This window comes from Schistocerca americana, chromosome 6, assembly GCF_021461395.2.
Source record: "Schistocerca americana isolate TAMUIC-IGC-003095 chromosome 6, iqSchAmer2.1, whole genome shotgun sequence".
Taxonomy (NCBI): Eukaryota; Metazoa; Arthropoda; class Insecta; order Orthoptera; family Acrididae; genus Schistocerca; species Schistocerca americana.
In genome coordinates, this window is record NC_060124.1 from 435,028,228 (window position 1) to 435,047,211 (window position 18,984).

Sequence of the window (18,984 nt, forward strand, 5' to 3'; positions counted from 1 at the left end):
CTATCTAATCTTCTGCATTCTTCTGTAGCGTCACATTTCAAAAGCTTCCATTCTCTTTTCGTTTAAACTGTTTATCATCCATGTTTCATTTCCATACATGTCTACACTGCAGTCAAATACCGTGATAAAAAACTTCCTAACACTTAAATCTATATTCGATGTTAACAAATTTCTCTTCTTCAGAAATGCTTTTCTTCCTATTGCAAGTTGGCTTTCTGTATCTTCATTATTCCGACCCTTATCAGTTATTTTGTTGTCCGAGTAACAGAACCCATCTATTACTTTAAATCTCTCATTTCCTAATCTAATTCCCTCAGCATCACCTGATTTAATTCGCCTACATTCTGTTATCATTGTTTTGCTTTTGTTGATGTTCGTCTGTATCATCCTTTCAAGACACTGTCTGTACTGTTCAACTGATCATCCAAGTCCTTTGCTGTCTCTGATAGAATTACAGTGGCATCGGAAAACCTCAAAGTTTTAATTCTTCTTCCCCAACTTCAATACTATTCCAAATTTTTCTTTGGTTTGCTTTAATGTTTATTCAATGTACGGATTGTAAGTGTCTTTGACTATCTTTCGTTTTCAGTGGAGCAAACATCGATTAACTCTCGACAAGATTTTTTTTGTTCCCCCCCCCCCCCCCCCCCCCCCCACACACACACACACACACACACACACACACACACACACACACAAAATACTCTACTAAAGGAATAGCACCATTCCTCAAACACAGAATATCAAGTTATTATTTCTTCACAAAAATAGATGAATACAGAGAAGCAGGACTGACCAGTCTTGTCCTCACACCAGAAACAATTGAATTTCCAGTTGACATCCTTGTCAGCTCTATTGTCTGATCTTCAGTGCTCCTTGTGGGCTGCGCATGGCCTGGGGTCTCAGCTGCTACTTGTTATGATGTCACGGGCAGTCTGATTGCTCTCGGTGCCACATGTGGCTCGAAAGGAATACCTCGGACAAGAATACAGCAATCACAGACTACGAAATTGAAACAATTAAAAAAATGAAATGAATATAATTATCTCCCACCAAAAAAAACCAACACACTAATTCTCAACTCATTCCACTTGTTCATTTATTTGAAGCTACACAACGTGGATATAAAACCAACATATATGAGGGAGACACTGTACGCGTACATATGTCACTCCTTATAAATAAATGAGCAAGAAAGGAAGTAAAGAAGAAAAAACAAATGTACATCCATAAAAGAGGTATACTTTTACAATATTGTTAAACAATAAATCAAGTTACAAAAACCTTAGATTCCTTCTTTAACTGTTTCAATCTTCAAAGAAGGTAAGTCAACCTTTTATTTATTTATTTATTTATTTTACTTTTTTACACCTTACAGGAGTAACAAACCTCTGTAGTCATGGTCTGAAGCATTAGTACTTTTACAACCTAAGTTGATCAGTCAATGTATCACTTAAAATACTTTAGTTATGTAGTACAGCAGACATGATAATTGTCATTAGTAAACTCATTAAACAAACATTAGAACCCAAGCACCTCAGTTTGTATTTCCATGCAAAGACTCGTATAACACTTTTTGGGGCGTCACTATGAAGCTTAGTTTCCATTATAAAATCCACTGTAATCATAGCCAAAACCAAATAAAGTGTTATATACAAAAAGCCCCCCCCCCCCCCCCCCCCCCCCCATGAACCATGGACCTTGCCGTTGGTGGGGAGGCTTGCGTGCCTCAGCGATACAGATAGCCGTACCGTAGGTGCAACCACAACGGAGGGGTATCTGTTGAGAGGCCAGACAAACGTGTGGTTCCTGAAGAGGGGCAGCAGCCTTTTCAATAGTTGCAAGGGCAACAGTCTGGATGATTGACTGATCTGGCCTTGTAACAATAACCAAAACGGCCTTGCTGTGCTGGTACTGCGAACGGCTGAAAGCAAGGGGAAACTACAGCCGTAATTTTTCCCGAGGACATGCAGCTTTACTGTATGATTAAATGATGATGGCGTCCTCTTGGATAAAATATTCCGGAGGTAAAATAGTCCCCCATTTGGATCTCCGGGCGGGGACTACTCAAGAGGATGTCGTTATCAGGAGAAAGAAAACTGGCGTTCTACGGATCGGAGCGTGGAATGTCAGATCCCTTAATCGGGCAGGTAGGTTAGAAAATTTAAAAAGGGAAATGGATAGGTTGAAGTTAGATATAGTGGGAATTAGTGAAGTTCAGTGGGAGGAGGAGACAACGAGCAAGTTTGAGCCACTGCAAGAGACGTGATTCATGATAACCAGGATACCACACGCAAAGGCAGCAATGTTAACACACCCAACAACTGCAAAAGGAAAGGGCATGTATAATACACAGGATTTATGACCATTCATAAGAAATTAAAGAGTGATTAAGTAACACTCAATTTTTTTCAAAATTGTTGGGTGTGACAAGCTTATTAGGCAGTTTCTAACAAATTAAATAATTCAGAAATAGTATGTAGTTAGTGCTCAGCAGGGTTGAGATAATGAGATATAAGTTGGGCAGTGAACCGTAAAAAAAAAAATTCGTTCCCTATAAATGTTTCCACACTGATAAAGGTATTTGACACTGCTGCATTATAGAGTGAGTTAAGTAGCATCTCCAAGATGAGGAGCCTGTTCTCGATTATGAGGTTGTTATGCGTGCTTTAGGTGTGCCAAGAGTGAACATTATAAAGAAAGAGACGTAGAATGTCTACACTAGTATGAATATTGATTGCATTATTACTGAGCAGAAATGAAACCTTTCTTCAATTCCTCCATTTATAACCATGTTACAACCGCTAAATATTATTTCTGACTTAGAGAAGTTTTATCAGGAATGGATTATGAGAAATTAACATTCAACACATAAACTGTCTACCACGTGCTATTCCTTTTTGTATGTTGTTGTTGTTGTTATTGTTGTGGTCTTCAGTCCTGAGACTGGTTTGATGCAGCTCTCCATGCTACTCTATCCTGTGCAAGCTTTTTCATCTCCCAGTACCTACTGCAACCTACATCCTTCTGAATCTGCTTAGTGTATTCATCTCTTGGTCTCCCTCTACGATTTTTACCCTCCACGCTGCCCTCCAGTACTAAATTGGTGATCCCTTGATGCCTCAGAACATGTCCTACCAACCGATCCCTTCTTCTGGTCAAGTTGTGCCACGAACTTCTCTTCTCCCCAATCCTATTCAGTACCTCCTCAATAGTTACGTGATCTACCCACCTAATCTTCAACATTCTTCTGTAGCACCACATTTCGAAAGCTTCTATTCTCTTCTTGTCCAAACTATTTATTGTCAATGTTTCACTTCCATACATGGCTACACTCCATACAAATACTTTCAGAAACGACTTACTGACACTTAAATCTATATTCAATGTTAACAAATTTCTCTTCTTCAGAAACGCTTTCCTTGCCATTGCCAGTCTACATTTTATATCCTCTCTACTTCGACCATCATCAGTTATTTTGCTCCCCAAATAGCAAAACTCCTTTACTACTTTAAGTGTCTCATTTCCTAATCTAATTCCCTCAGCATCACCCGACTTAATTTGATTACATTCCATTATCCTTGTTTTGCTTTTGTAGATGTTCATCTTATATCCTCCTTTCAAGACACTGTTCATTCCGTTCAACTGCTCTTCCAAGTCCTTTGCTGTCTCTGACAGAATTACAGTGTCATCGGCGAAACTCAAAGTTTTTATTTCTTCTCCATGGATTTTAATACCTACTCCAAATTTTTCTTTTGTTTCCTTTACTGCTTGCTCAATATACAGATTGAACAACATCGGGGAGAGGCTACAACCCTGTCTCACTCCCTTCCCAACCACTGCTTCCCTTTCGTGTCCCTCAACTCTTATAACTGCCATCTGATTTCTGTACAAATTGTAAATAGCCTTTCGCTCCCTGTATTTTACCCCAGCCACCTTCAGAATTTGAAAGAGAGTATTCTAGCCAACATTGTCAAAAGCTTTCTCTAAGTCTACAAATGCTAGAAACGTAGGTTTGCCTTTCTTTAACCTAGCTTCTAAGATAAGTCGTAGGGTCAGTATTGCCTCACGTGTTCCAACATTTCTACGGAATCAAAACTGATCTTACCCGAGGTCGGCTTCTACCAGTTTTTCCATTTGTCTGTAAATAATTCGTGTTAGTATTTTGCAGCTGTGACTTATTAAACTGATAGTTCGGTAATTTTCACATCTGTCAACACCTTCTTTCTTTGGGATTGGAATTATTATATTCTTCTTGAAGTCTGAGGGTATTTCGCCTGTCTCGTACATCTTGCTCACCAGGTGGTAGAGTTTTGTCAGGACTGGCTCTCCCAAGGCCGTCAGTAGTTCTAATGGAATGTTGTCTACTCCCGGGGCCTTGTTTCGACTCAGGTCTTTCAGTGCTCTGTCAAACTCTTCACGCAGTATCGTATCTCCCATTTCATCTTCATCAACATCCTCTTCCATTTCCATAATATTGTCCTCAAGTACATCGCCCTTGTATAGACCCTCTATATACTCCTTCCACCTTTCTACTTTCCCCTCTTTGCTTAGAACTGGGTTTCCATCTGAGCTCTTGATATTCATACAAGTGGCTCTCTTTTCTCCAAAGGTCTCTTTAATTTTCCTATCTTACCCCTAGTGAGATAAGCCTCTACATCCTTACATTTATCCTCTACCCATGCCTGATTAGGCATTTTGCACTGCCTGTCGATCTCATTTTTGAGACGTTTGTATTCGTTTTTGCCTGCTTCATTTACTGCATTTTTATATTTTCTCCTTTCATCAATTAAATTCAATATTTCTTCTGCTGCCCAAGGATTTCTACTAGCCCTCGTCTTTTTACCTACTTGATCCTCTGCTGCCTTCACTACTTCATCCCTCAGAACTACCCATTCATCTTCTACTGTATTTCTTTCCCCCATTCCTGTCAATTGTTCCCTTATGCTCTTCCTGAAACTCTGTAGAACCTCTGGTTCTTTCAGTTTATCCAGGTCCCATCTCCTTAAATTCCCACCTTTTTGCAATTTCTTCAGTTTTAATCTACAGTTCATAACCAGTAGGTTGTGGTCAGAGTCCACATCTGCCCCTGGAAATGTCCTACAATTTCAAACCTGGTTCCTAAATCTCTGTCTTACCATTATATAATCTATCTGATACCTTTTAGTATCTCCAGGATTCTTCCATGTATACAACCTTCTTTTATGATTCTTGAACCAAGTGTTAGCTATGATTAAGTTATGCTCTATGCAAAATTGTAACAGACGGTTTCCTCTTTCATTTCTTAGCCCCAATCCATATTCACCTACTATGTTTCCTTATCTCCCTTTTCCTACTGTCAAATTCCAGTCACCCATGACTATTAAATTTTAGTCTCCCTTCACTACCTGAATAATTTCTTTTATTTCATCATACATTTCTTCAATTTCTTCGTCATCTGCAGAGCTAGTTGGCATATAAACTTGTACTGCTGTAGTAGGTGTGGGCTTCGTGTCTATCTTGGCCCCTATAACACGTTCACTATGCTGTTTGTAGTAGCTTACCCGCACTCCTATTTTTTTATTCATTATTAAACCTACTCTTGCATTACCCGTGTTTGATTTTGTATTTATAACCCTGAATATGTACACATGCTAAAATTTTTGAGAAAATTTTTAAAGATGCTGAGGGAGGTTGAATGAGGCATCTGATATCCCACTATTCAATCAGTCTTTTAAATAAACAGGAACATATTTGCATGTTTTGTTCTCTGGTGGGAGCATTTTCCACCAATTCCCTTCTTTTCCCTGCTGCAACAGGGCATGTAACTCATATGAAAATAAATGTATTGCTCAGTAAAAATTAGATGGTTTACTTATGTGAAATTGAAATAACACAAAATTATTTCTATACTGGCGAACGGATGTTACATGCAGAAAAATTTTGCTTGTGCTTCAGTACTACAACATGGAGTTCACAGATGATAACTGAGACACTTTACAGCATATTTTTCCATGCTACACCCTTTAATAAACTACATTTTCGCCTCAGACACATATTTTATGTGTACATCCAGGGTAACTTTGGACCACTGTTTCTCGGAAACAGATAAAGATATGAAGAAAACGTTCAAGGTGTTGGAGATCAGGCTATTAGGAATGCATTGTAAAAAATTACTGCCATTTGCTGTGCATAACGGTCTAGGAATCCACGACTGGATGTTGGTACCCAATAAACAACTTTGTTGGGTGTTTCTTGATAACGGATAAAGATATTTGAAAACAGGAAGATGCCTTTTCTAGAGAATATAGCGTTAAATTTTGAGCCGTTTGCTGCAGTTATCACTTTGATTTCCTCTCATACCAGATTTTATGTGCAGAAGTGGGGTAACTTTGAACCTCTATATCTTGGAAATGGATAAAGATTTCGAGAAAATTTTCCTAGTTTGTTTGAGATCAGGAGCTTAAGAATATATTGTTAAAATTTCTGCCATTTTCTGCGTGTAGTCATCTTATAATCATTGACTGGTTTTTTTGGTCTGCTGGTGACGGCAAAAATATAATTTAAAAAGCCCTCTTTTTGCGGGTTTTTCCAAGGAACTGCTTCCGACAGTCCCTTGAGGCCCACCACAGATCACATCAAATGCAAAAAGAACCAACCAACTTGCTCCATTTGCCTGAGGAGAAAGTGTGTGATATTCATACTTTGAACGTGTATTGAAGGATAGTGACGCCAAGATGATCCTTCTGTTGTGTATACAAATGGTCCCCAGCCCAAGGGCTATCCAAAACGCTTGATCATACGTCTTCATCACTAATAGAACCCAAGGTATGACACTGGAAAATACCATTTTTGTGTGCAGCATTTTGGAACATAGTAGGTATGCATGCTATCACACACATAACAATTAGTGTTTTTGTTATATGGATTATTGCTAAATAAAATCTTAAGTAGTCTTATGTCTCGGACCATTCCTCTCTTTTCATTTGGACCTCAATTGAGTGGAAAATCTCATTCCGCCAGTAGATTATTATTTTTTTCTTTTGTCATGTGCTGCTCCTTTTCTCATGTGTTTTTTCGACTGAAGAGGGAACGCATGAAGCTAAAGGAAAAAGGTTCAGTATCAGTCTTTCCAATGTTGAGTAATTACGTTGTAGAAGTAGGGTCCCCTTTTAATGTAAGTACTACATGTTGAAACCTTATTTAGCATTAACTGCAATGATGGCACATTTTCTACATCCATAACGCATAAAATAAGTGATTCATGTTGCATTTTTAAGCATATGCTGTAAGTACCATTTCACTTCATCTGTCTTTATTATTTTCCCTCCCTTTTACAGCCCCATGTACCTGCCAGACCCTAAAGATGGTTCACTGTATGTTTTGTCTGAGTCTGATCAAGATGCCTTAAAGAAACTGCCATTTACTATACCACAGCTTGTTGCCTCTTCACCTTGCCGAAGCAGTGATGGGATACTTTATACTGGTGAGTCGCACCTACCTTATTGTCTAGGAAATTTGTGAAAACATATTGTGTAATAGTTTATTCTATTTTTCAGTGTTGTTCATTTCTTGCACATTCTCTGCTGTTCAGTTATATTCCTTATAATATTATATTAATGATTAATTTAATGCTAATGGCAATTGAGGATTGACAGATCATCAACATTACAAATAATCAAATGTTTGTTCCCTTGATACTCATTTTCTTGCTGAAAATGGTTCTAACATTTGTATCCATTTGTATTAACATTGTTGATTTTATTTTTAGTCTTGTGTGTAATTGATAAATGTTAATTATGGCATTTTCAATTTCTCTTTCAAAATTATTTGCAATGTGCTCATAATAGATACAATGCATACAGTGTGAAGTTCAAGATAATCTGACATTATCGTAACTTTAGAGTATATCAACCATTTGCATGTTATGAGTTTGCCTTGTATTATTGCTGTTATCTAGGGTTACAAAAACTGTGAAAATAAATCATTTCTCTACATGATTAATTCTGCGTATAACCCTCTTGTATACAGAAATTTACGAATCATTTGCTGTATTTAAAAAAAAAACTGAAACTATTTTCTGTGGAAACATGAGCTATAGACTGAAGTGAAGCCAGATTTATATGTATACGAGGGTGAGTCTAATGAAAACCTTAAATTTGTTATAACAAATCGAAATTTCGCACCATTATCCTGTAAGTTAGTAAGCATGCTACAAACAGCATGCAGAATGGCCTGTAGGTGGCACCATAGTGCAGATGCACACATACCGTCGCAGTATCAGTATAAAGATGGCCATCCCACTTGTGACTTTTACCAGGGAAGAACAGCGTTCTGTTATTCAGATTTTGCTTAGTGAACGTGTTAAACCTATTGAAATTCATTGACGAATGAAGGTTCAGTACAGTGATCCATGTTTGTCACAGCAGCAAGTCTACAAATGGAGTAGGAAGTTCGCAAATGGTGTGACTTCAGTGGAAGATGCTCCTCGTCCAGGTCAGGTACAACGAGTTGTGATTCCACAGAACATTGCAGCAGTTGAAGCCATAGTGAAGGAAAACCACCAAGTGACACTTAATGACATTGCAGCATGTTTACACATTAGTCACGGGTCAGCACACCACATTGTGCATGATGTGCTCCAGTTTCACAAAGTGTCTGCAAGATGGGTGCCACGGCAGCTGACTCCTGAAATGAGAGAACGACGTGTTGATGCTTGTGAAGAACTACTTCGGTGCTTTGAACGAGAAGGTGATGGCTTCCTTGCAAGAATTGTTAATGGGGACGAAACCTGGGTTCACTTCCACCAACCGGAAACAAAGAGAGCAAGCAAGGAATGACACCATTCCTCATCACCAAAACCAAAGAAGTTTCGAACAGAACCATCAGCAGGGAAGGTTATGCTGACTCTCTTTAAGGACAAAAAATGCGTATTTTTGGAGCGTTACATGCCTAGAGGGACCACTATCACCAGTGCATCATATACAGATCTCCTAAAAATCATCTGCGGCCTGCAATCAAATCAAAGCAACGTGGTTTGCTGTCAGCATGTGTCGGCTCGCAACATGACAATGCAAGGCCCCACACTGCCCGTACAACATTTGCAACAATCACAGACCTGCATTTTGAGTGTCTTCCTCATCCACCATACTCACCAGACCTTGCCCCAAGTGATTTCCATATGTTTGGACCACTCAAAGACGCAGTGGGAGGAAAGAAGTTCCGTTCTGATGAAGAGGTATGCCACGCGATGCATGAGTGGTTGCGCGGACTACCAAAAGAATTTTTTTCCAAAGGAGTTTATGCACTTTGTAAGCACTGGAGGACTTCCATTGAGCGTGGGGGAGATTATGTTGAAAAGTGATTCAGCTTTGTACCACTTCTGCACAATAAATCATATTTAAAAAAATGTTTAAGGTTTTCAATTGACTCATCCTCGTATAATGAGCCATTTGTGTATGTTGTCATAATTTACGTGTTTTGTTCACAGGAAAGAAAGTGGACACCTGGTTTTCAGTTGATCCTAGGACAGGAGAAAAACAGGAAGTTCTTAGCTATGACAAAGTTGATAAGACTTGTCCCATTTCTAATGCTGAATCTGTGCTCATTGGAAGAACAGGTTAGAAAACTGAAGGCCGCACAGTTAATATGAATTACATTTCATTCAAATGTAGCATCCTGTTTTTGTAATGCCAAAAGTATAATTTGTTTATGATATGCCAACAACAGTTGATGCCTACTAATTTTATTTTTATTTATTTATTTATTTTTTTTTTTTTCATTTCCAGAATACAATATTATGATGCTGGACAGTAAAAATAAAGGTCGTAGTTGGAATGTGACTTTTTTTGATTACTCAGCAAATCTGATGGAAGCTGAAACTCGGAATGATTATCGTAAGGAATAAGTATTGAAGTTATGTCATACATCATTAGCTTCTTTAAAATAGACTAGAAGATTAGTCTTGCGTTTGATGACTTTGTCCCTTTTTATTTATTGTGACGAACTGGACAGGGTTTGTTTCTTCTGTGAAAACACTGTAAAAAAAGATATGAAAAGAAGGGGAGGCAAATGACTCACTTTGGTATTGCTCTGAGTACCAATTTTATTCACTTCTCTTTGTATATTTGAGAGTCCACCAACAGAATGAAATTCCTGTATAAAAATATTCCACATTAATTTGCTTCCTTTTTGATTTTAAGACATTGACCACTACATGTGTGCTTCCACTAATGTATTTTAATGTGTTATCTATGTTGACACACTGACAAAGCTAATGTAAGGGTTGCCCCTTTTTCTATTTTACATACGAACTTCACATCTTGATAGTTGTGCCAGTACCCTCCCTGGTTGTACAAAGCTCTTAAATAAATTGTGTGTTTCTTTAAAGTTACAAAAGTATAAATACAAAAACTCCAAAATAAAGCTACTTAAAAAATAAGTCATCAGAATCTGCTACCAAATTGGCTCTAAAATAATATGACTTTTTCTTGTCTGTATTCATAGTTTTAGAGAAAATCATTGGCTTATTTTCAACCAAATCTGTATTAACAGCTCTTGTGAAACATAACATTGACTCATCCCAAGTTGTTACACTGAGGGGAACAATGTTAAGAAAAGGATACATTGCTACTCACCAAAAAAAATGACACATTGAGTGTAGACAGGCTCAACAAAAAGAATGTTACACATTTAGCTTTTGGCCAAAGCCTTCTTCAGAAGAGAAAACACACACACATGCACACAAGCACACACATCTCACATAGACATGATGACCACCATCTCTGGCAACTCAGACTGGAATGCAACTATCACGTTGAGTGGCAGTCTGGAGTTGGGCGGGGAAGAGGGAGGGATAGCCAGGTATGACTGGGGGCAGGAGAGAAGACCACTGTCTGGTGGAGGAGCGTACAGGGAGGCATGAGAAGCCTGTTAGGTGCAGTGACAGAAGGCTGACGAGGAGGGAGGGGGGGGGATGGAAAAAGAGAGAAGCAGGGAAGGGAAAAGACGGACAGGTGCATTGGCAGAGTATGGCACGCAATAAGGTTGGGGGGGGGGGGGGGGGGGGGACATGGACAGGGAGGAGATAATCAGACAGAGGGGGGCGAAAACTGTTGGATGGAGAGAGTGGGGAGAGTAGGTTACCATAGGTTGAAGCCAGGATAATTTTGGGAGTGGAGAATGTGTTGTGAGTATAACACTCCTCTGCACAGTTAAGAAAAGTTGATGGTGGAGGGGAGCATATAGATAGCCTGAGTTGTGAAGCAACCATTCAAGTCAAGCATGTTATGTTCAGCTGCAAGTTTTGAAGGAAGGAAGATTGGGTTTAATCTTCCATTGACATTGAGGTCATTAGAGACAGAGCACAAGCTCGGATTGTGTCAAGGTTGAGGAAGGAAATTGGGCATACCCTTTCAAAGGAACCATCCTGGCATTTTCCTGGAGCAATTTAGGGAAATCACAGAAAATCTAGATATGAATGGCCGGATGCGAGTTTGAATCGTCATCTTCCCAAATGCGAGTCTGCTGTGCTAACCACTGTGCCACCTTGCTCAGTAGCTGCATGTTTTGCCACAGGTTGGTCCACCATTCTGTGGCCACAGTTTGGCAGTGAATGTTCATCCTGGTGGACAGCTAGTTGGTAGTCATACCAATACAAAAAGCTGTGCAGTGATTGCAGCTGAGCTGATATACAACATGGCCACTTTTAAGGTGCCTCGGCCTCTGATGGGGTAGGATAAGCCTGTGATAGGGCTGGAGTAGGAAGTGCTGGCTGGGTGGAGTGGGCAGGTCTTGCACACTTAGATCTTGCAGATGGATATGATCCCTGTGGCAAGGGGTTGGGGTTGGGATTGGGAGTGGTGTAAGGATCGACTGGGGTGCTTGTGGAGTTTGGGTACGTGATGGAACATTATTTTACAAGTGATAGGACAGATCTTGAAAGGTCCCTCATTTCAGGGTATGGTGATAGGTAATCAGAGGCATGATGAAATATGGAGTTCAGTAATTCCAGTGCAGGGTGGTACTGCGTTATGAATGGTACTGGGTGACAAAGGGTACATTCCTTTGTAGCTGGATCTTGGGGGTGGTGGGAGGATTGGGGGTGTATGGGGAAATGGTGTGCATGATCTGTTTACTGATTAGGCCTGGGGGACAGGGCCTTTTTGTGAAGGCCTTGGTGAGATCTTCATCATACTGGGCAAGGGAGAGGGATTATTTGGTGTGGAAGGGATGGCAGCTCGTGGGGAGGGGGGGGGGGGGGGGGGTGGAAGCTGTGTAACTACTCGGGTCACCTCACAGGAAGCTTCATCAATTGTACCAAAATGTTTTGCATGGAATTGTTCCTTCAAGTTTGGAAACAAATTAAGTCTGTCGGGCTCATACCAGTACTGTATGGTGCGTGGGGAAGTACGAGGGCAGTTCAATAAGTAATGCAACACATTTTTTTTCTCGGCCAATTTTGGTTGAAAAAACCGGAAATTTCTTGTGGAATATTTTCAAACATTCCCGCTTCGTCTCGTATAGTTTCATTGACTTCCGACAGGTGGCAGCGCTGTACGGAGCTGTTAAAATGGCGTCTGTAACGGATGTGCGTTGCAAACAACGGGCAGTGATCGAGTTTCTTTTGGCGGAAAACCAGGGCATCTCAGATATTCATAGGCGCTTGCAGAATTCTTTACTGGAAAAAATTTGCCATAGTCACTTGTGTACAATTGCATTATGGCATCATAATCCCCTGAAATATATGCATTTGGTTTTACTTCACACTGTACACCGGCTTGTTTCAGTTAGTTGTGGATTATCATCATGGAGTTTGACACTTCCTGGCAGATCAGCGCACACTCCGCTGCAGAGTGTAAATCTCATTCTGGAATCATGGACTTTGCTTTCATTAGCTTTTGTATGAAATATTTGTAATAAACAATTACTCCATTTTCATCCTCACTTCATGTTACCTCAAGTGCTGGAATACCGATCTCATCATCCGTCAAATACCAAGCAGTAGTATCCCAATAAATTAATCGTGGCTCTTGACCTATGTGTTCTGCCTTGGGTACTGTTTCCTCCTTTCCTGTGTCATACATGAGTCTATTAAACTGATTACTGGCAACTTCGCAACTTTTAGTGGGGTCATGCATTATCCTCTTGGTTTCCCATTTCCACAGCTAGTCAGTTTTGACATTTACCTGGTTTACATGGCCTAATCTCAATCTCAAGTTGTGGTTCGATTCTACTTTGATCACTTGATGTTCTTGAATTCTGTTGCTCTCTCGGCACCTCCAGAGGGCTGCTTGAGGTGGAACAGTTTGGATTACATGGTTGAAACCATCTCAGCGGTCATCATTATTCCTCTAGTTACCATTTCTGTTATTATTATTATCATCATCATCATTATTATTATTTTGTTAGAACCAGTTATTGTACCAATCGTTATTTTGTGGCGAGTTCCAATTTCCTCCATTTCGACCATTGTTCTGTCCCACATTCGGTTCTCCGTTAGTACTATTGTTCCCACTTTTCCCGTTTCCAGTTCTCGGCTTGTCGACATTATTCTCCTGTTGTATGCTAAGCTTTCGTGCATCATCCTCACTGAATATGAAATCTATTTCACAGACGATTCCCTTAAAGGCCTGCACATTATCTCCTCCTCTTCTTACCAATTACTGTTGATACCGTACCAGGAGTTTAGTTGTACGTAGACAGATCAATTTTCCATCATTATACGGATTGTCTAGGCACAGAGTTTTCTTTACCATGTTCTTAAATGATTTTACTGGGCTTTTCCCTTTCGAATTTTTGTAAAACATCGTCGGAAGCAGATCATATTTGATCATATTCTGTACTTCAGGAGACCAGTATCATGAGAGAAATGAAGATTTAAACTCATCATAGGACTTGCAGATTTGTACTATTCTTTGTATTGTTTCTGCAATACCATCGTCCATGTGTGCAGAAATGAAATCTAGGTATGTGATACGGGCCAATGTTACGGCAAGCCCACTTGAAATTGATTTATAAGTGTTCTTGATTGCAAGGAATTTCCATCCTCTTTATGATGTTGAAACTTTTTCACAGTGGAGATGTGGTCATTGTCAAATTTCATTGTGACACCATATCGTGTTTGTTCTACTATACCAATTCTCCCTCTTATCGACCTACATTATTTGCATCTGTCCACTGCACCGCCATCGGATATTACAGACTTCCAATGTCCTCCAAACCTGTGTTACTACGTAGCAACGGTAAACAGTTATTTGCCTCAACTTGTGTTGTGCATACCGAATTGTCAGTCATTGGTAATGGTACGTGACCTTGGTATGTACTGGGAACTACAGGATCTGTATCCAGTATCGCCAATGCTATTGGACTAGGTACATCATGCACTGTTCTGTACAGCAACTTACTGCTGTCTGATTTATCTGTTGTGGTGCTGCGTATTGATCTCTTAGACACTGGTCAGCGTAAGTCACACTTCACTTTGCACCTGACGTGTTGGTCCCTGTTGCTCTCCATGTAATTCTGTTTTTACCTGAGGCATCTTCTGTCTCTGCGCAACTGATGAATTCATGTGCTGCTTGCCAGTACTCATTGTGTGGATCAGAATGCTAGAGTTTTTGCATGTTTTGTCACTTTTGGGGCTCTTTCTGATCCTCACTCAGATCATCCAGAACCCTACTGGCAGCAACTTTTGTCATCTTTAGCTTTTCTGTTATAGTTCTGTAAACTGCAGTGAGAGACATTTTGACCTCATATGCAATTTCCTCATACGTTTTTCATCAAGAACTTCATGGAAACAATTAGACCACTGTGATACTGTGCTACAGTCTGCTACATTATTCCCACAAAGTGTTGTAAATTTCTGTTTGTTTCTTTCCACATAGGGATTTGAGTCTGATTTAGGAACACTGGTCACTATGTGTATTCCAACCTGACTCGCTTTCAGCTTCCATTTTAAAATTGAATTATTCATGATACAGCCACACAAACCAGAAAACACATATACGACTGTCATGCCAAAAGTCTTGCTCACAACTGACAAATTTCAACTTGATCATGCCACTTTAATGGTCGTGCATGTACAGTGTAGAGGACTTTTGAGATGACCCTCAAATGACATGGATCCTTTCAGCAGTTAACCCTGCCTTTCATGGGATAGAATAACTCTGTGACAGGACTGTAGGACTGGAGTAGGATGTGCTGATGGGTGAAGCAGACAGGTGTTGCACCTGGCTCTTCAACTGGGTTAAGAGCCATGTGGTCAGGGGTTAGGAGTGGTTGTGGCATAGGGGTGGACCAGGATATTGTATAGATTGTGTTGGTGGTGGAATGCTACTTTAGGAGGAGTGGGAAGGTTTGGGATAGGATGTTCCTCATTTCCTGTCACAATGGTATATAGTCAAAGCCTTGGCAAAGGATATGGTTTATTTGTTCCTGTGTAGTATGCTACTGGGTGATGGGTGATAAAGAGACTGCTATTTTGCAGTTGGTTCTGCGAAGCAACTGGAGTATGACGTTGATTAATGTGAGCAGGAAGGATGTTCTAGATTTTGGATCAGGTGGATGTGGGTTGAGGTGAGGGGAACAATGGTAGACAGGGAGGTGGCATCTGGTGACAAGCAAGGTGTGTGGTGGGAGTGGGTCAAGCACGTACTTCAGATGATCAATAAAATGGTTGGTATCTTTAATATAGTAGGAGAGTTTTTGTACTAAAGGCTGCAGCTACTGATCAGTTTGCTTTGAAGTCAGCAACTATGGAATGGCCTGAGTGATTGGGTTTGTGGACCATAGGGAGGAGGTAAAAGGTGGGAACACGTGGTTTGGGTGGGGTAAGAAGTTCAATGGATTGAGGTGCCTGAGATTTTAATTAGCCTATGACTTCCTAAAATCGTGCCCTGAAATGAGGTCTATTCTGTCTTAACATTTTTCCCACCACATCTAGAATAGCCGCCCCTCACCCCTCATCCCCCACTGTTCCCGCACTTCCTCCTCAATCTCCAAAATATCCAAGCCAGACACTACATTCCTTCTGCACCCATTTCCCTAACCTATGCCTCTTACTTCTGTGATTGTCCCCACTGTAAAACTTGCCCTTTGCACCCTCTGTCACCAACTATACCAATCCTGTAACTGGCAAAACATATATCATCAAAGTGAGAGCCATGTGTGAAATGACACATCATATACCAGCTGTTATGTATACAATGTGTGGCCTTCTTCATTGGTGTGACTACCACCAAGTTATCAGTTAGGATGGATGGGCATAGGCAGAGGGTGTATGCTGGCAACACACACAATATCCTGTAGCAGAGCACACTCTGCAGCATGAAATTGAGAGCTCCGTGCCTGTTTCTCCACACATGCTATCTAGGTTCTTGCCTCAGATGCCAGTTTCTCAGAACTCTGCTGATGGGAATTCGCATTACAACATGTCCTTTATTCTTGCTACCCATCTGGCCCTAATTTAAGTTAATTTCTTTATTCTCTGCATTTCTTCTCAGTAACTATTACTTCCTTGACTCCTTTTTAGTTTTTTATATCTTTCTATATCTCTACCACATATAATGCACTTAGCTTTTCACTCTTATTAACTCTTTCACAATGTTTTGTTAGTAATCTGTGTCTTGCTTATTACACTATCTTCCACATTTAAGCTCTCAGGTTTTCAAATCTCGTCCAGTGCAGCCCCCAGCAGTCAGTCTTCCCTTCTCATCCTGTCCGGTAAGTCTTCCTTGGCTAGGGATTCTGGGTGACTTTTCCATAATTCTCCCCTTTGCCTAAACCTCACCAGTCATCCTTCATCCCTCTTCCTTCTCATTCAACCCTTGTGCCAAAAGGAGCCATTGCCTCTGAAAGCTTGCACATTTCCTTAACTTTTATATTTGTTGTTTCCTGTCCCCACTTGGTGAGTAGATTAGTTATCAATCCAGTTATGTTACATTTACACACTGTGACATTTTAGCTTCTCCTGGGTATCTTTCTGTATTGCAGTCTTATTAATCTGGTTATCTGTAATGAACTGAGGCCATTATGAGATGTCTCCCCTAGTGTCAGAGTGTTTCCTGAGTAAATGTTTCTGGCCTCTTAAGCTAAGGCTTGACAATGTCGTTGAAAACGCCAGAAGGAAACCTTTCCTTTTTAGCTCTGCTTAAAATTATATAGTGGAGTCTGTATATGGGTTTCTGTTGAGTAATTCTCTTACAAAAACCAGATTGTGAGCCAATTAAGAGATTTCACCCCTCTCCCCACTGTCCGCACCCCTAGAAAAGTAATGCAGTATCCTGTTGTAGGCTACTGTCTCATTTTAAAAAAAGGTGAGAACTACAAATAAAGACTTCTACGTCTACCTATATTTACATACATATTCTACAAGCCGTTTTATGGTGTGTGGCAGAGTGTAACTTTTACCATTACTACGTATTTTCTTTCGTGTTCCATTCACAAATAGAGAGAGGGAAAATGACTTTCTATATTCCTCCATATGAGCTCTAATTTCTCATTTTATCTTTGTGGTCTGTATACAAAATGTACGTTGGTGGCAGTTGAATCATTTTGCAGCCAGCTTCAAATGCCGGTTTTCTAAATTTTTTCAGTAGTGTTGTTCAAAAAGAATGCTCTTCCCTTCAGGGATTTCCATTTCAGTTCCCAAAGCATTTCCACAATACTTGCGTGTTGATCAAATCTACCAGTAACAAATCTAGCAGCATCCTCCTGAATTGTTTCGATGTCTTCCTTTAATCCAACCTGGTGAAGATCCCAAACACACCAGCAGTACTGAAGAATGGGTTGCACAAGCATTCTATGCACAGTGTCCTTCACAGATGATCCACACTTTCCTAAAATTCTCCCAAGAAACTAAAGTCACCATGTGCATTCCTGCGGGCAAGACTTTAGTTATATGTTACTTGCTTCTCTCTGTTTCATCTCAGGATTTTCAATACTTTATATGTAAATTTGTCATGAAATAGCCCACATGTTATTTCATGGATATCTACAGGCTGTTTCGGATAATGTATTTTTCTCTCTAAGTTGGAAAGTGATAGTTGAAAGAAATGTTTATTTGTGTAGGTGAATGTAAGAAATGTTACTCTTTCTGTGGGTTTGCAAACATAGTTTATTTAGTATTTTTTGAGAAAAGTACAACAATGAGTTATAATTTTTTAAATAGAACATTATTTTTTGTATCCTGGTGCTGATGTATTTAAACTGTGTACAAATCAGTTTAAATCAAATTTCTGTCAATTTTAGGTGGGAAGCTAGAAATGCTCAAAGCCTTAGTATTTGGATGCAGCATGCTATATGTAATTGGCTATGTTCAGATGGATCATTTGGTGGGGAAATATTCTTGTAAGTGTCTGTTAAAACGAGTTCCCTTTTTTCCTGAATGCGCAGCTCAATGCACCTTCTAAATGACCTATGGACAGGATATGAACAATGTAGGTAAAGACAGATTGCTACTTACTGTAAAGAAGACACATCAAGTTGGAGACAGGCACAGTTAAAAGACATTCTCATATAGCTTTGAGCCACAGCCTTTGTCAGTCACACACACAGACACGCACACACACACACACACACACAAGCAAGCAAGCAAGCACACTTCAACTCCAGCATCTCAGGCCAGAATGCAACATCACGTGGGATGCAAGAACAATTTGGAGGGGTTGGGGAAGGGGAAGGGATAGTAGTGTATGGGTGAGGAGATGGGCAAACACCATCTGATGGAGATTACAGTGACCACACTGCCAATAGGTGCAGTGTCAGGAGGTTGCTGGGCAGGGAGCTAAGGAAAAAAGGAGCAAAAAAATGGAGGAGTGGGGAAAGACAGGTGGATGTGTTGGCAGAGAATATCAAATAAATAGGGTGGGAGATGAAAGTGGGAGAAGATGATAAGACAGAGGGGGTGGAAACTGTTGGGCATAGGTTGTGGGGATAGTATGTTATTGTAGGTTGAGGCCAGGATAATTATGTGAATAGAGAATGTGTTATAAGAATAAATCCCATCTG

The 18,984-nt window shown here is 40.1% G+C and overlaps 1 protein-coding gene across 1 annotated transcript in view; it reads left to right on the forward strand.

The window, feature by feature from the left end:
* LOC124619518 (serine/threonine-protein kinase/endoribonuclease IRE1) overlaps positions 1-18,984 on the forward strand; it is a 143,748-nt gene that overhangs the window by 45,932 nt on the left and 78,832 nt on the right. Inside the window, exons 4-6 of the mRNA XM_047145965.1 lie at positions 7,320-7,465; positions 9,470-9,598; positions 9,768-9,875. Of these exons, the coding sequence (XP_047001921.1) occupies positions 7,320-7,465; positions 9,470-9,598; positions 9,768-9,875 (383 nt within the window). The remainder of the gene's footprint in view (positions 1-7,319; positions 7,466-9,469; positions 9,599-9,767; positions 9,876-18,984) is intronic.